At 38.3% G+C, this 14,678-nt stretch overlaps 3 protein-coding genes across 3 annotated transcripts; 1 reads left to right on the top strand and 2 right to left on the bottom strand.

Annotated features, from left to right (window-relative positions):
- On the top strand, positions 1-5,717 carry LOC130734224 (cryptochrome-1-like). Its single transcript, XM_057586566.1, has 5 exons — positions 1-522; positions 1,136-1,354; positions 2,504-3,210; positions 3,863-4,668; positions 5,368-5,717. Exons 1-5 carry the CDS (start codon positions 207-209, stop codon positions 5,369-5,371), a joined length of 2,052 nt encoding a protein of 683 aa, XP_057442549.1. The 5' UTR covers positions 1-206; the 3' UTR covers positions 5,372-5,717.
- A 575-nt stretch (positions 5,718-6,292) lies between these two features.
- LOC130734225 (nodulin-26-like) lies at positions 6,293-9,523 on the bottom strand. The gene is made up of 5 exons (XM_057586567.1): positions 9,356-9,523; positions 9,031-9,249; positions 7,639-7,845; positions 7,348-7,409; positions 6,293-6,957 (listed from the first exon to the last, which is right to left on the bottom strand). Exons 1-5 carry the CDS (start codon positions 9,482-9,484, stop codon positions 6,753-6,755), a joined length of 822 nt encoding a protein of 273 aa, XP_057442550.1. The 5' UTR covers positions 9,485-9,523; the 3' UTR covers positions 6,293-6,752.
- A 3,972-nt stretch (positions 9,524-13,495) lies between these two features.
- On the bottom strand, positions 13,496-14,678 carry LOC130730702 (F-box protein At5g07610-like). The gene has a single exon (XM_057582776.1). The coding sequence runs from the start codon at positions 14,627-14,629 to the stop codon at positions 13,496-13,498; it is 1,134 nt and encodes a 377-aa protein (XP_057438759.1). The 5' UTR covers positions 14,630-14,678.

The following is a 14,678-nucleotide window of genomic DNA, read 5'->3' as shown; positions in this document are numbered from 1 at the left end:
TGCTTTTACCTCCTTATGGCTAAAAATCTCCCACAGTAAACATAACCCAAGAAAGCAAAGAAGCTAAAAGGGGTGAGAAAGAGAGAGAGAAAACTCATATAATCAGCATTTCTTGGTTTTCTGTGGCTTCGTCACTCAAATAAAGGAACAAAAGAGATCTGGTAGATGGTTATTAACAGAGAGGTTGCATGTGAACATTTGTGGAGATGTCAGGTGGAGGAGCATGCAGCATAGTTTGGTTCAGGAGGGATCTGAGGGTTGAGGATAATCCAGCACTTGCAGCAGGAGTCAGAGCAGGAGCTGTGGTTGCTGTTTTCATCTGGGCACCTGAAGAAGAGGGTCAGTACTACCCTGGAAGGGTCTCAAGGTGGTGGCTCAAGAACAGTTTGGCTACCCTTGATTCTTCTTTGAGAAGCCTTGGCACCCCTCTTATAACTAAGAGATCAACTGATAGTGTTTCTTCTTTGTTGGAGGTTGTTAAGTCCACTGGAGCCACTCAAATCTTTTTCAACCATTTATATGGTAAGTTCATGTTCCTCTTCTCCTATCTGAAAATGTCTTTTACTTCACATGTATATCTTTGGCTCTAGTGCTTGTTGCTTCAACTTAGTACTTTCTTTTGTTTTATGCAATTATCCTTTGATGTCTTCAAATTTGATACCAAGGGTTTTGGTAGTTTTCATTGCTGATCAATGAACAACATCATTATGGGTTGTAGGATAATGATTTTACTTTTACCAATTCAAGTTCAACATGGATCTTCTGAAGCCATATTCTCAGCAGCTCTCTGCTGCAAAATTCTTGGTCATGATTTTTATATCAAATGGTTCATATTGATTAATAAAATGTTAAATTGGTCAAAACTTTCAAACCACTTGGTCAGTCATTTTGCTGCTACAAAGGCTGCATGTCAGCAGATGATCCAAATTCATTCAAGTTACATAAGCTTCTGCCTAGAATTGATATTGGTGTTTTCCAAACATGCACTGCTTTATCATTTAATTTGTCATCTCTAATAATCTCATAGGATTTTCTTATCTCATAATCTGAAATTAGTAGTGAAGTTGGTCTCTGCTGCTTCTTCATGATGATATCTTTAAATGTTTGCTTGCAATTAATTTTCTGTGTTACACAGATCCATTGTCACTAGTTAGGGATCACAGAGCAAAGGAGGTTCTGACTGCTCAAGGCATCACCGTACGTTCCTTCAATTCAGATTTATTGTATGAGCCATGGGATGTGAATGATGCTAATGGCCAACCATTCACAACTTTTGATGCTTTTTGGGAAAGATGCCTTACCATGCCTTATGACCCACAAGCACCTCTTCTTCCACCTAAAAGGATTATTCCAGGTCTGCTTTTCTTCTCTTCTTTCCTTAGCCTTATGTTTTCTTTTAACTTTATGGATGATAATAGATAATGATTCTTTGCCAGTTGCATAAGTCACTGACTTTTTGTAGTTCTAGTTTGGATTCGATATTCTGACAAGTTACTCGATTGGGAAAGGAACATATATGCTTTAGCTGGTTATAAGGTTGCTATGTAAAAGACCAAAAAGGTGCAAAAGTAATGTATTTTTTTAACAGAATGGTGCTGATTTTAACATTTAAATGCATTTAAAAATTTGTACATCATTCTGCCTAATTAACTATTAGGCATCCCATGTGGGTGTCCAAAGATTAAACAAAATACCAGAAATAAATATTCAACTTGTATGCGACCTTTGAACCTACCACATTCACATCTCACCCCACAAAAACTAATTTGAGTAGCTTATTTTATTATCACTTATTCCTTCATAAGAAATGACTGGATCTTCAACCCACACCGAAGATATAAATAATGTATTTTTGAAATTAGTACACTAGATGTCAAGAATGTTCATAACACTAAAATTTCCAATAAAATTGATTCACCAAATTTTGAGCCATGCAATAAATTTTTTAAAGCCAAAATAGGGAGAACTCATCACTAAGGGCCTGGGTGATTTTACTTTCGCTATCGGAAAGTTTGGTTATGTAGATATTATTGACTTCTTGCGTACTAATTTCACTTTAACATTATCCATATCTTCTGTATTTTTGTGTACTGTGTGCAAGTGTATTGGGGGGGGGGGGGATTTGATTCATTCAGGATTCTGTAATTCGGAATGAAAGGACTCGCTTTGACTGTTAAGAGTAGGTAACTGTTCCTCATGTCATTTTTTCTATTGCATTTTATTTTTATCTCATAGTATCTCATTCTGTTATGCGATATATAATAATCGCCGTCAATATCTTACTGTAGGTTCAGGATACTCCATTGTAATACTTTATTGTTGAAAAAAATTTGGCAACCTTTTGAATTGAAGAATTAAAACTTAATGAAAAAGGTCTTCTAAGGACCAATGTATTTTGCTTATAAAAACTTTATAGATGTTATGTGTACTGCAGTACTGGGTACATGTTTTCATGCCCACTTCAGTACTCGACTTTAATTTGCACTTTCATGTCTTCTTTCAGGTGATGCATCAAGGTGCCCTTCTGATACATTGGTGTTTGAAGATGAATCAGAGAAAGCAAGCAATGCGCTTCTTGCTCGAGCATGGTCACCCGGGTGGAGCAATGCAGACAAGGCTTTGACAGCATTTATAAACGGTCCCCTAATTGAGTACTCGAAGAATCGCAGGAAGGCTGACAGTGCCACAACCTCATTCCTCTCCCCGCATTTGCATTTTGGCGAGGTGAGCGTCAAGAAAGTTTTCCATCTTGTCCGAATTAAGCAAGTCCTTTGGGCCAACGAAGGAAACATAGCTGGTGAAGAAAGTGTGAACTTGTTTCTCAAGTCTATTGGCCTTAGAGAGTATTCAAGGTACATCAGTTTCAACCACCCTTATAGTCATGAAAGGCCTCTTCTAGGACACCTTAAGTTTTTCCCTTGGGTAGTGAATGAAGGCTATTTCAAGGCTTGGAGACAAGGCAGAACAGGTTACCCTTTGGTGGATGCTGGAATGAGAGAGTTGTGGGCTACTGGTTGGTTGCATGATCGGATACGCGTGGTGGTTTCTAGTTTCTTTGTGAAGGTTCTGCAGCTTCCTTGGAGATGGGGAATGAAGTATTTCTGGGATACCCTTTTGGATGCGGATCTTGAGAGTGATGCTCTTGGTTGGCAATATATATCTGGCACTATACCTGATGGCCGTGAACTTGACCGAATAGATAATCCACAGGTGCAGTTGCTAATCAATTCCGATGTTTGAACATCTGTATACATGCTCTTCCTTTATTTCTGTATCTGAAATAGGTAAACCATATGCATAATCCTGTTATGGATACTTCTATGGGTTTTTAGAGAAATGAAAAAGGTAAAGTATGTTGGACAAATGTAACAGACTAGTGGGGTACCCCAATAGTGCTTAGTATTGCTGTTCTTTTTTATGATTTGGTCCACCATTTTATTAAAATTGAGAACTTAAGTCAGACTAGTTTTAAAATCAGTGAATAAAACCAAACATTGTCCATTCTGTAGGAACTAGATTTCAGTTCCTTGTGCTTGAAAGTTATATTCTCAGGATGGACAAGGCAACACTGAATTCTTTTGCCTTATGTGAACTTTCTCTGTTGAGAATTTGCAATAGTCATTCTCATTACCTGTTATATGATCAATTATAACTATCTTCAGTTATTCTTTTACAGTTTTAATTTATTATCTTTGATTGAAGTCTTAGCTCCTTAAATTCTAAGGCAACTGGGTTGTTTTTGAAACTGTGGTAATGAACTTCGATGATGACATTTTGAGTTATATGCTATATCGGGTATCTGAATGCTTCATGATAAATTTCTAGTGATAGATTTACTGATTGCAGTTATTTGATTTTCTAGTTTGAGGGGTACAAATGTGATCCAAATGGCGAATATGTACGACGCTGGCTACCTGAACTTTCAAGACTACCAACTGAATGGATACATCATCCATGGAATGCACCAGAGTCTGTATTGCAAGCCGCCGGAATTGAACTTGGGTCAAACTACCCTCTTCCAATTGTTGGAATAGATGCAGCAAAAGCAAGATTGCAGGAAGCACTGTTACAAATGTGGCAACAAGAAGCAGCTTCAAGAGCTGCAATGGAAAACGGAACCGAGGAAGGGCTTGGAGACTCCTCTGAATCAGCCCCTATTGCTTTTCCTCAAGACATGATAATGGAGGAGGAAAGACATGAACCTGTTAGGAACAATCCCCCTCATGGTACTCGACGCTACCAGGATCAGATGGTGCCAAGCATCACTTCTTCCCATGTGAGAGTGGAAGAGGAAGAAATTGCTTCAGATCTTCGAAACTCAGCACAAGACAACAGAGCTGAAGTGCCAATGAATGTAAACACACAGCAAAATGCAAGAGAGGCAGTGAACCAAGGAGTGTTGCAGACTATAAATAGAAACAACACTCAACTACAGCACAATAACACAGTGTGGCTGAGAAATGCGGCCGAAGATTCTACCGCAGAATCTTCAAGTAGTACTAGGAGAGAAAGAGATGGGGGTGTTGTCCCGGTGTGGTCTCCCCCAGCTTCTAGTTTCTCAGAGCAATTTGTAGATGATGAAAATGGTATAGGAGCTAGTTCATCCTACTTGCAGAGGCATCCTCAGTCTCACCAAATGATGAATTGGACTAGGCTACCTCAAACTGGGTGAGATTCCTCAAAGCACTTAAAAGAATAATTACATTAACAAATAAGTACTCTATACTTCCTGCAAAACAATTTCATTACAAGGTTCTATTCTTTAACCATGTGAGAATTTTTGAAACATAGTGTGGTTAACATGTTTCTGTTCAGTTTTCTTAGCCTTATTTCCTTTCCTTCTTTTTGGCTTATTCAGTGTGTGTTTGATTCCACGTTTCCGAGCCGTAGAAACAATTCTCATTGGCCAGAGAATCACTATTAGGTAGTTATATAGATGTTTTGCAATCATTTAGAGAATTGATATTAGTCCTAAATTCAACTTTGCTGAGAAGCTAGAGAGAGTAGCTTCTCCAGTGCATATAATTAATTGTGAGATTTCATAACTGAATTTCACAACATTACCCTATAGTAATCACTTTTCTCTAAACGTATCCAAACATAAATAAATCCACTTTCAACTCACTTTAACTTAATTTTACCAAAATTAGATTTATCCAAAATCAATTTTGGTAGCGCTGATCCAAACACATTTCCTAGGTCTCTTCATGTGAGGAGTGTACTCAAGTATTTCCGCATTTTTACTTTATCAGGAAAATCATCAAATGAAATGCAGAAGTTGTGGATGATGTTGTTTCTTATCTATTGTCATGATCTTCTTCATTGTATCTTATTATTACCCTATTACAATCGATATTTCAATTACAGGTAATTCACATCTGAAACATGCCAACGAGAAGCAGGAGCAAATTCAACCTCACCACTTCTGTTGGCAAAATGGGATGGAGAACCTGCAATAGACATGCATGTTTTCATTCTCTACTCCTTGTACTGATGTTGACAAATGATTAACTGCTGACCTCCAATGTGCATGAAAAATATCAGTTCATTCGGATAGTGTCATCTGCAAACACTTTTGCCTTTCTTGTACAAAATGTGTAGGCCTATTGTATAGTGTATTTTGTGTAGTGAGGGAGAGAAAGAAACTATTGGATCGTTGGTCTACTGATAAACTCAGGTTTGTGCTTATTATTTAAGGCAGGATATATTTCTTTTAATCATCCTGCTTTATTTACATTTAGGATGCATCTGAAAAAGCTTATAAGTTTATCTGATAACTTAAGCATGCGTTTGAAGTGGTTAAGCTTATGAAAATAACTTATGACCTACCTATATATTCTCTTTTAAGCTGATTTTATAAGCTTCTCGTATTAGCTTATAAATACATGCTTCTAAAAACATGTATACTTTTTGAGCTTATTTCAATATGTTCCTCAAATAATCTTGTGAATATTTATGTGATAGCTATGTATCCAAATGCACCCTTGCAAGTGTAATCCTATGCAACTCTGTTGACCATTATAAAGTGCACTCATCTTAATGGATTTAGCTCTTTTAAAGTGAGAGAGTCACTTTAAATTAGTGAAGTAAGCTATCACACAGCCATGAAAAAACATCAGTTGAGATTTAAAGAGCACAATATTTTGTTATATATTGAGATATAGCCAAATAAGTCTTGATAAAGGTTAGTGCAACCCTCACCCCCAAGCTCGTTTTGAGGTAGAGTTAGATCTAACCCAAATTTTAAGATGAGTGAATTAGGGAGGGAGGAAAAAATGACTCAAAAGAAAAATTTAACCAAGTTTTATGCTATTCAAAGATTCAGTAAAGAGGTACACAATGTGTATTTATACAATAAGCAACAGGGATATGGGCGGAAAAAACAACCGCCGAGAAAACTAGCTTCACCAAAATGTAAATATTCTAGGGGTGAACAAAATTACCTCTCGTGGAAGATACATAATCCTAATATAGCAAGCAACAATGAACAGAAGGTTATTGAATGTGGACAATTCCTAGCTAATAACTAATATAACATAATCCTCACCTCCTATTTAACATTAATATTTGAAACGCAAGGATTGAACACCACTTCCGGGACAACTGCTAAAGCAGCATGTTTCCAAAACTAGTCCTTGAGCTTTTACAAGAGCTGGTCCAATCACAAATTGCTTTTAGGCCAGTTACAGATTACAAATCCTCAAAGAGAGCTTGATGGTTCAGATTTATTTTTTAATTTGGTAGACTATGGATCACAAAGTTAAAGGATTATGACTGCACATATGAAATGGCTCAGGTTTCACTGGTTTGGCTACTCTTAGAAAGGTGTAAAGAACACTTGCACAGACTGCTCCTAGAGTAGGGCCCACGATATAAACCCAAATGTTTTTGTAATCACCAGATACAATAGCAGGCGCTAAGCTCCTTGCAGGATTCATGGAAGCTCCAGTAATAGGCCTGCACAAAAGATGAGGCTTGAGTTGAGAACAACACTAGAAAAACTAGCAACACTCTTTTTAATATTGTCTTTCCACATACATTTTCTAATAGAAATTCATGTAGGTTCTATCAAATTAGGAGTGAGATTCATCAAATTAAATGTAAGGTTCACATAAATTTCTACCAATGTAGATGAATTTATTAGAAAAAAAATGAGTGTTGTTAATGTTAGTACACCTTGGATTCACTTGCAAGCACCTTGAAATATACATTAAGTGTCGTGGGATATGTTATTTTTCCTTTCCGTTGCCATACTTTTTAACGAGTATCCAAACAAACACTGAGATGACAAAAAATTCCTAAAACAATAGATTAATTGAACTAACAAGAATGGTGATAAGATGTTACCCGGCAATGATGGCGCTAATCATAACTGCAATGCCAATTGCAACCCCAGTGAGATCTTTGCTCTGGTTCAATCAATGAGGGTACTCAATTAGTTCCTTTGTCAAACAAAATATAACAAAGTACCTACCCAGTTTTGCTTCTTTAGCCATAAATGAATAAATATACATAAAAAGGGATCAATTTTTAACTTGATATGTAATATTGTGGTTCAGGAGCAGAGAGAAATAGAAAGACTACAAAAAGCTACTGTTAAAATAATCGTCGGGGAATTATAACAAACAGGTACCCTACCCCTCTGTGATCAGTTGCAGCACCGCAAATAGTGAACATGAGTATGGAAGTGATTATGAATTCCCAAACCAATGCTTCAAGATCAGAAGTTGAGCTTAAGTATTGAGTCACTGTCACTCCAATGTCCACCTTGTCATGATACAGCACTTTGAGTGTCACAGTGGCCAGTATGGCACCCATCAACTGACACAACACATATGTAGGCACCTAGGAAACATTACAACAGATGGGCATTAAAAAAATCAACTGAAAAATCATTGAGTCACAATAGAACATTATTACTAGAAATCAGGTTAAACCTTAGGGATGAGAGTTGCTCTAAAACTATTTTGGCTCTACCTCTACTCCTCTAGCAATGTTCTCCAAGAGCGCCAAGATCAAATGGAGCCCAAAATCAAAGAATATGACATGTCTACAAAGGTTTCTAAAGTTCATATAAATAAAAATGACATGTAAGAAAATAAAATTGAAAAACTTGGAAATGACATCAGCTGCATTTATCTGTGATCTTCTGCAATATTCATAATTTAGAAATCAGGTTAAACCTAACTATGCTGCCACAACTAATTAGGGATGAGAGTTGATCTAAAAACTATTTTGGCTCTGCCTCTAGTTAGACCAAATACAATGGGGGTGTTGAGAGGGGGGTTGAATTTTGTTGAGGGTGTGTAGTGGTTTGTTAAGGTTTGTTGAAGATGAGGTGGAGGAGAGATGTGTTGAGGTTTGTTGAGAGAGTTCAACGGAGTTGAATCTGAAAAGGGAGGAGAGAGAAAGTGGCAGCAGGAGAGAGAGAAAGTGGCAGCAGATGATGGTGGGAACGCGTGGCACGTTTTGGTTGGTCGCTGGAGGAGAGAGAAAATGGCTTGGAATAAAAATATGAAATAAAAAGTGGTGGGGTAGGGTGTTGAATGAAAAACCATTGGAGTGGGTAAAAATTGAATGAGTGTTGAATTGGAGAGAGAAGATGATGTGGAATGTTGGGAAGAGAAAAAGTGGTGTTGAGAGTAAGTAACCATTGTAAATGGTCTCAGTAGGGAGTCGGAAATTTGAGACGAAAAGCGCCAAGATCAAATGAAGCCCAAAGTTAAAGAATATGATAGGTCTACAATGGCTTCTAAAGTTCACTGTATGACATCTAAGAAAACAAAATTGAAAAACTTGGAAATGCCATGTAGCAGGTATGTCCCCCTTCTCTTTGTCATTGTCTCTAGGCACATTAGGTTAATTTAACACACCTCCTTCACAGGCACAACTAGATATTTAGAGCCTGAAGTTTGCTCAATTAGACATTGCAGGTGACTCATTTTGAGTGACCCAATAAACTAGTAAGAATAGACTTTAATACCATCTTAGAATTCAGGTAACTGTCCTTGGTTAGAAAGCGTGGCTTACCAATTTCAATTGAAATTTCCGGGATGCAGCCAAGGCAATTGTAACTGCAGGATTGAAATGGCCACCTGAGATATGACCAAATGAATAAGTAGCCACCGTCAAAGCTAGTCCTGAAACGGTTGCTATGCCTATTATTGTGAGTGGCAGACTCTCTTTTACAAGAGCAGCACCACACCCAGCAAATATAAGAATGTATGTACCAAATAACTCAGCCATAGCCTACACAATCAAATAAGATATTAATTGATAATAAGAGCTTGGTCTTGGAGAACATTGCTATAATGATAGTTATAGTACATGTTGACTATGTTCATGTATACATTACCTTTTGGATGCTGGAAATGAGTGATTCTGTTCCAGAGTGTTCAGCCTCATGGGTAGTTCTAAGTGGTTGTTTAGCACGCAATTCAAGATTAGCTATAGATTCCACATTAACTGATAATGAATCAGCCATGATTGCACTTGAACCGTACGTGGTGTCAAGTGTACCTGCAGGTTTGTGTTCTTATATGAAGACATGCTTTGTCTCCAGAAGTTATAAATACACCATTTCTTAGAGAGTTTCAGACGATTTTTTAATAATAAAAAAGTTGCACTTATCAACAATAACAATTAACGGACCCGAAGATATTTGGAGTTTAGGTGCAGTAAATTACGGGCATCATGTTGTGGCATCTGTGAGAGTTCACCAATTGTAACACGAGGGAAGGTTTCTAAAAGTAATGTTGTAATGTTAGATAGTTGCTGCTAAGATGAAAGTTAAGAAAGATTCACTATTACTTGGCCGGCTATTACAGGATTGAGCTGAAAATCATTCCATGGGGACGGCCAAATTTTAATAATGTTCATTGTTGAGATGAGACCATTCCACAGGGCCCATATATACATATACATATCCAAATATATTGCAATCTGCAGGAGAAATTTTATGAGAGCGATGGTTAGATTAGGCGTGCTCTAATTTTTGTGCTCTAAAGTATATTGTATGGATGTTATTGATGCATGGGCCACATATTAAGTACGGCAAATCTGAATTGGTGATCATATAGTAGCTATGTGCCATATTAAAGAATACGGCGGAGGCAATGACAACGGCGAGACGGCAGTAGAGGTTGTGGAAGCGGTAGCGACGCCGTAAAAGGATATGGTAGTGATGAGACTACAATAGAGGTGACGGTAGCAGCGGAGGCTATGGCAGCGACAACAACAGTAGTGGGTGATGAAAATTTGTAATGAGGGTGACATCAGAAACTGTGGCAGAGGTAGATATGGTGTCACGACGAAGCTGGTTGCGGAGGGGGAAGGAGGGTGGCAAAGGGAGAGGGGTGAGAGTGGTAGAGATAGTGAACTTGGCATTGTCGCAAGGTGAAGGGCACGGGAGATGGAGAAGGGGTGAGGGTGGCGAAGAGAGTAAACTGGTGGTTTAAGGAGGAAGCATGAGGAAAGCAGAGGTGGCGTAGCACTGTCGCAGGGATGGAAGGGGCGACAAATTTGGTGGCAGAGCAGGGAAGGGGCGGATGAGGCAGAAGGGTGAGGGTTTCAAGGAGTTAGGGAGTGAATGAGCTTATATAATCAGTGGGGCGAAGAAATCTTCGAACATTAGCGTCGATCATGCCTCCTTACTCTCAGGGGAGGGGAAGGAGTGTAGGATGTGGTTCTTGTTCATGAAGGGACTGTAATAGACCCGTAGGGAAAATCCCCGGAGGGAAAATGAAGTAAGTGACTGATCCTCAGGTGAGGAGAAGGAACAATAATGAGTTACCAACCACAGAAGGAGTTGCCTTCCTTTCCTTTCTTGAGAAAAGAGCTACACTCGAATGCACGAGCAACTACTTTCTAAGTTAACTGTTAGACAAGTGAGTGACCCACGGTTGTGGGGCAGGAACGATGAAAGAGCAGCTAGGGAGCGCGGGTAAGGGTTGGGACCTAACTTTCAAGGCCACCATTCCTGCCTAGGGAATATGGAGTAAGGCCTTGACTATACATTTAACTAACACGTAAAGCAAGCCCTTAAGAAGCAAGGACGATAGAGCTATTGCTTGCTTCTTTTGTTGCGATAAGCAGAAGTAGCATCATTAGGGGGAGCTCCTTTGGAGAGACACCGATCGGGTCTCTATACCCCTATTTCATAGGGGACAATCCGCTCTTCTATGATTTAAGGTAGTAATGTAGGCGCTTTAGGTAGTGTGTGTTGACCATGCACTCTCGCGTCATGTAATGTCATATGATAGAGGTAGTGTGGTGATTGACCTCAATGCTATAATTGTTATCCCCAAGGTTCAACAAATGAATGAAGCTATGATCATACCCGAATAGAAATGACAGTCTTCCTTTGATGTCTCCAAGCCGGCCAGTAAAGAATAGATAGGCAAAGCAACCAATAGCAGTCGACGCTAAAATGTGGGCTATTAGATAGATCAATCCCAGTTCACTTTAATATTGGTCTTAACCGACTCTAAGTTGGTCGGTGAATGTAGCGTCAATCTAAATCCGCTTCTAGTTGGTCGTTGGTCTTAACGTTTGTTGTAACTGCACTAATTGTTGGAAAACAGACCCTAACTAGCATCGAGTTATTGTTTTTTTTAACGTATCGAGTTATTGTTAAGTGACTTTGTTTTATGATTTGCATCGGTTAAGCCGACGCTAATGAATGAAAGTTAATGTCAGCATTGAGATGATGCTAATTTTTACTGTAAAATGATATTTTCTGGTAGTGTATAGAAGATATATAATCAGAGGGCCAAAAGTTTGGAATACTTCAATTTATTGGTCAATGATTCCATCTTTGATTGACGCCATGAAAAATCAGCTAAAACTGAAGTCAACTACTTCGGGGAGGCATAAGGAAAATTGGTCAATTCCAATTAAACTGTAATTGATTTTTAGTATAATTAATTTGTGAACAAATAGAAGGACTGTGGCGTGTGCAATTCCAAACTTCATTTGCTCTTAAAATGTCAATGAATCATATTATGTCTTCCCAAATAACTTACAATTAGATAAAGTTGGACCAATAAGGTATAACGTAATTGATAGATAATTGAGTTCTTTAAGTATTTAGTCTATGGTTTGATTTGATTGCTAAATAATGCGTATGGAGAAACAATTGTTGAGACCGAAATTAAACAGGAAAAAAAGAAAGAAATATGTGCGTTTCGCTCGCACTTTCAAAGTGTGTAGGTAACACACTTTCAAAGTGCGAGCTGCAAAAATTTATAAGGGTCTTTTCGAATTTTACGAATTTAATAGGGTACGAATAGATGTGGGGGTCCGAATAACAACTCCCTTTAAGTAATTCAGTTTTCCATACTTTTTCACATATCACAAAACTTAATCAAAATATAATTATTAAAATTTTACAATAGGAACTCATTTTTTTTATAATAATGGTACAAAAGCCTAGAAAACAGAACTACACAATTCTAGGAGAATAGACTCTATAACACCCAATTTCTAAGCAAAGGGAGAAGAATCCATGATAAGTTATGTTCACTGTCAAAAAGACAAAAACTCAACTTTGGAACACCATGACCAAGTTTAGCAAGATGACCTGCCCAATGGTTGGCTTCCCTGTATACATAATAAAGTGAAACCTCCAACCTCAACGAAGCAAGAGCTGAAATCTCCCTGACCAAGTTCACGCAAGGGTGATCCAAAGGACATCGCACTTGAGATCAAATGCGAACTTAGAATCGATTTCCACATCCATCACTTTAATCCACATTTGTAGAGTTTGTTTAAGCCCTTTAACAACCCCTAGAGGTAGAGCACTCTTCTAGTTTCCCTGCAAATCCAAGAGTGACAATGCCATTCCAATCCCTGATCAACCCGCCATAAGTAGTCTGACAAGGTTGGGGTAAACAAAACCATCTAATTTTAGTTTGCACACTCCAACATTAGGTTTTTTTCAGGAAATTATACTTTCCTTCATATGAAGCCTAGAAATCGCATCACAAAGGTGAACATTCTGGGCAATCTCAGCGGTATATCTCATAATGAGGATCATTAAGTTATAGAACGTGTCTATATTATTATTGCAAACTAAGTCACACTTACTTTTCCAAATAGACAAGTCACAATCCTAAACAACAGAGTCCAGCTATATCCACCTCAATGAACAAACTTTCGGTGAAGATTCAAGCTCATCCTTCACCTTCAGCATATAATGGTTCATATTCATCAATTTCTTAAAACACGTTGTTTCATACTTCTTAATAGTTGAATGTGAACATACAAGAGAATAAAAGGAAAAACAAAATACACCACTAAGTTAGTTTGATAATGATGAGTCCATTTGAAAGACAACCAACAACATGGATAGATTATATCCTTAATAGCAAAAACTAAAAGCATCAAGAAGCAAAGAAAGTGAAAATAAGAATGAAAAACACAAATAATACCTTGCACTTTATAAGGTAATTAGAAAATTACCAAAAAACATTCATTTATAATTAAGCAGTTACTTCTATAGGAGCAACGTTTTCAAAATACTAAAGAACCCCCAGCTATATACATGTTCAGGTGAGTTGACCGTCTCATGATCACATAATTTTGTTGAAGCTTTATCTACTGGATCATACAGAACGCCTACATCTTTGTTTATATCTAGAATCAACACCGAAAATGATAATTTCTCATCTTTCACTGTGCGAACAATGTAAAAGCTCAAATCAAGGCAGTACCAACGTATCTGTGGAAATCTGCCTCGTAAGGGATTAAGATCAACACGATGCCTCAATAACCATCCGGAGCGATCTTCCTTCAACTCAAAAATATCATAAGGTGGTAATTCTTTAAGATTGAGAGTTTCCTCACAAAGGATCAAGTACAAATGCCCAGCAGATTCTTCAAAATGCGCAATACATTGGTTCCTCCATTCCAAATAAGACAAAGGCATCGGGAAATTTTTTAGGGTTTGAGTATCAACATCAAAATACACAGAGAAATCACTTCCGCAACACCAATAAATTGCACCACTGCAGTAAACCCCATCAGTAGCAATTACTTCAAATGGGATCTCTATAGGAACATCAGGGCCTATCTGCAAACCAGTTTTGAAGGAATATACATTGAAGATCCAGTGAAGCGGTGAATTCAGTTGTGCAACTGAAATGACTTTATAGTCAGGAGAAATGCAGGGGTCAAAAGCTAGATAAAAGTCAATGCTTTTACTTTCAGGCCTCCATGGAGTGAGAGTGGTTAAGTTTCCGCTGATTGGGTTGTAGATGAAGTAATTGGGACCATAGCCACGGCAGAGGAGACGACCATTGCAGGAACGGACAACGATGACTTCATCATGCTCATTGGGGAAATTGAGTTCAAGAACACGGAGTTTTGGAACTATGGTGGCGGTGGTAAAGGAGAGAATTTGCGATGGTTTATCATACATGTTGGAGAAAATGAGGGAAGTGGGGTAGCGCCGGTGTTGGTGAATGGAGTGAGCGTCTCGAAATCGTTGATCGGAGATGAGTGTCAGCCACCGCTTCGAAACGCACTTTGATTGGATAAGGGGTTTCAACGGCAGCCGAATTAGGATCTCCCATAAGAGGTCTACGTTTCCGAGGACCTCGGTCGCGCCGGAGGCAGTGTGTTTTTGCATTCTGATTTGTAAAACCAGGGCATAAAGGACTATGGTATGTATGCCCGGT

The sequence above is a fragment of the Lotus japonicus genome, chromosome 1, assembly GCF_012489685.1.
Source record: "Lotus japonicus ecotype B-129 chromosome 1, LjGifu_v1.2".
Taxonomy (NCBI): domain Eukaryota; kingdom Viridiplantae; phylum Streptophyta; class Magnoliopsida; order Fabales; family Fabaceae; genus Lotus; species Lotus japonicus.
Note: the sequence above shows the minus strand (reverse complement) of the source record. Positions and strands in the feature narration are given on the sequence as shown.

Bases quoted from the DNA above. Each gene is read 5' to 3' on its own strand.
- LOC130734224 (XM_057586566.1), top strand. From the start codon at position 207: ATGTCAGGTGGAGGAGCATGCAGCATAGTTTGGTTCAGGAGGGATCTG. The intron at 1,355-2,503 runs GTCTGCTTTTCT...GTCTTCTTTCAG, and splicing joins ACCTAAAAGGATTATTCCAG to GTGATGCATCAAGGTGCCCT. The intron at 3,211-3,862 runs GTGCAGTTGCTA...TTGATTTTCTAG, and splicing joins ACCGAATAGATAATCCACAG to TTTGAGGGGTACAAATGTGA.
- LOC130734225 (XM_057586567.1), bottom strand. From the start codon at position 9,484: ATGGCTGATTCATTATCAGTTAATGTGGAATCTATAGCTAATCTTGAA. The intron at 7,846-9,030 runs GTAAGCCACGCT...AATGTTTCCTAG, and splicing joins GGAAATTTCAATTGAAATTG to GTGCCTACATATGTGTTGTG. The intron at 6,958-7,347 runs GTAACATCTTAT...TCTTTTGTGCAG, and splicing joins ATTAGCGCCATCATTGCCGG to GCCTATTACTGGAGCTTCCA.
- LOC130730702 (XM_057582776.1), bottom strand. From the start codon at position 14,629: ATGCAAAAACACACTGCCTCCGGCGCGACCGAGGTCCTCGGAAACGTA.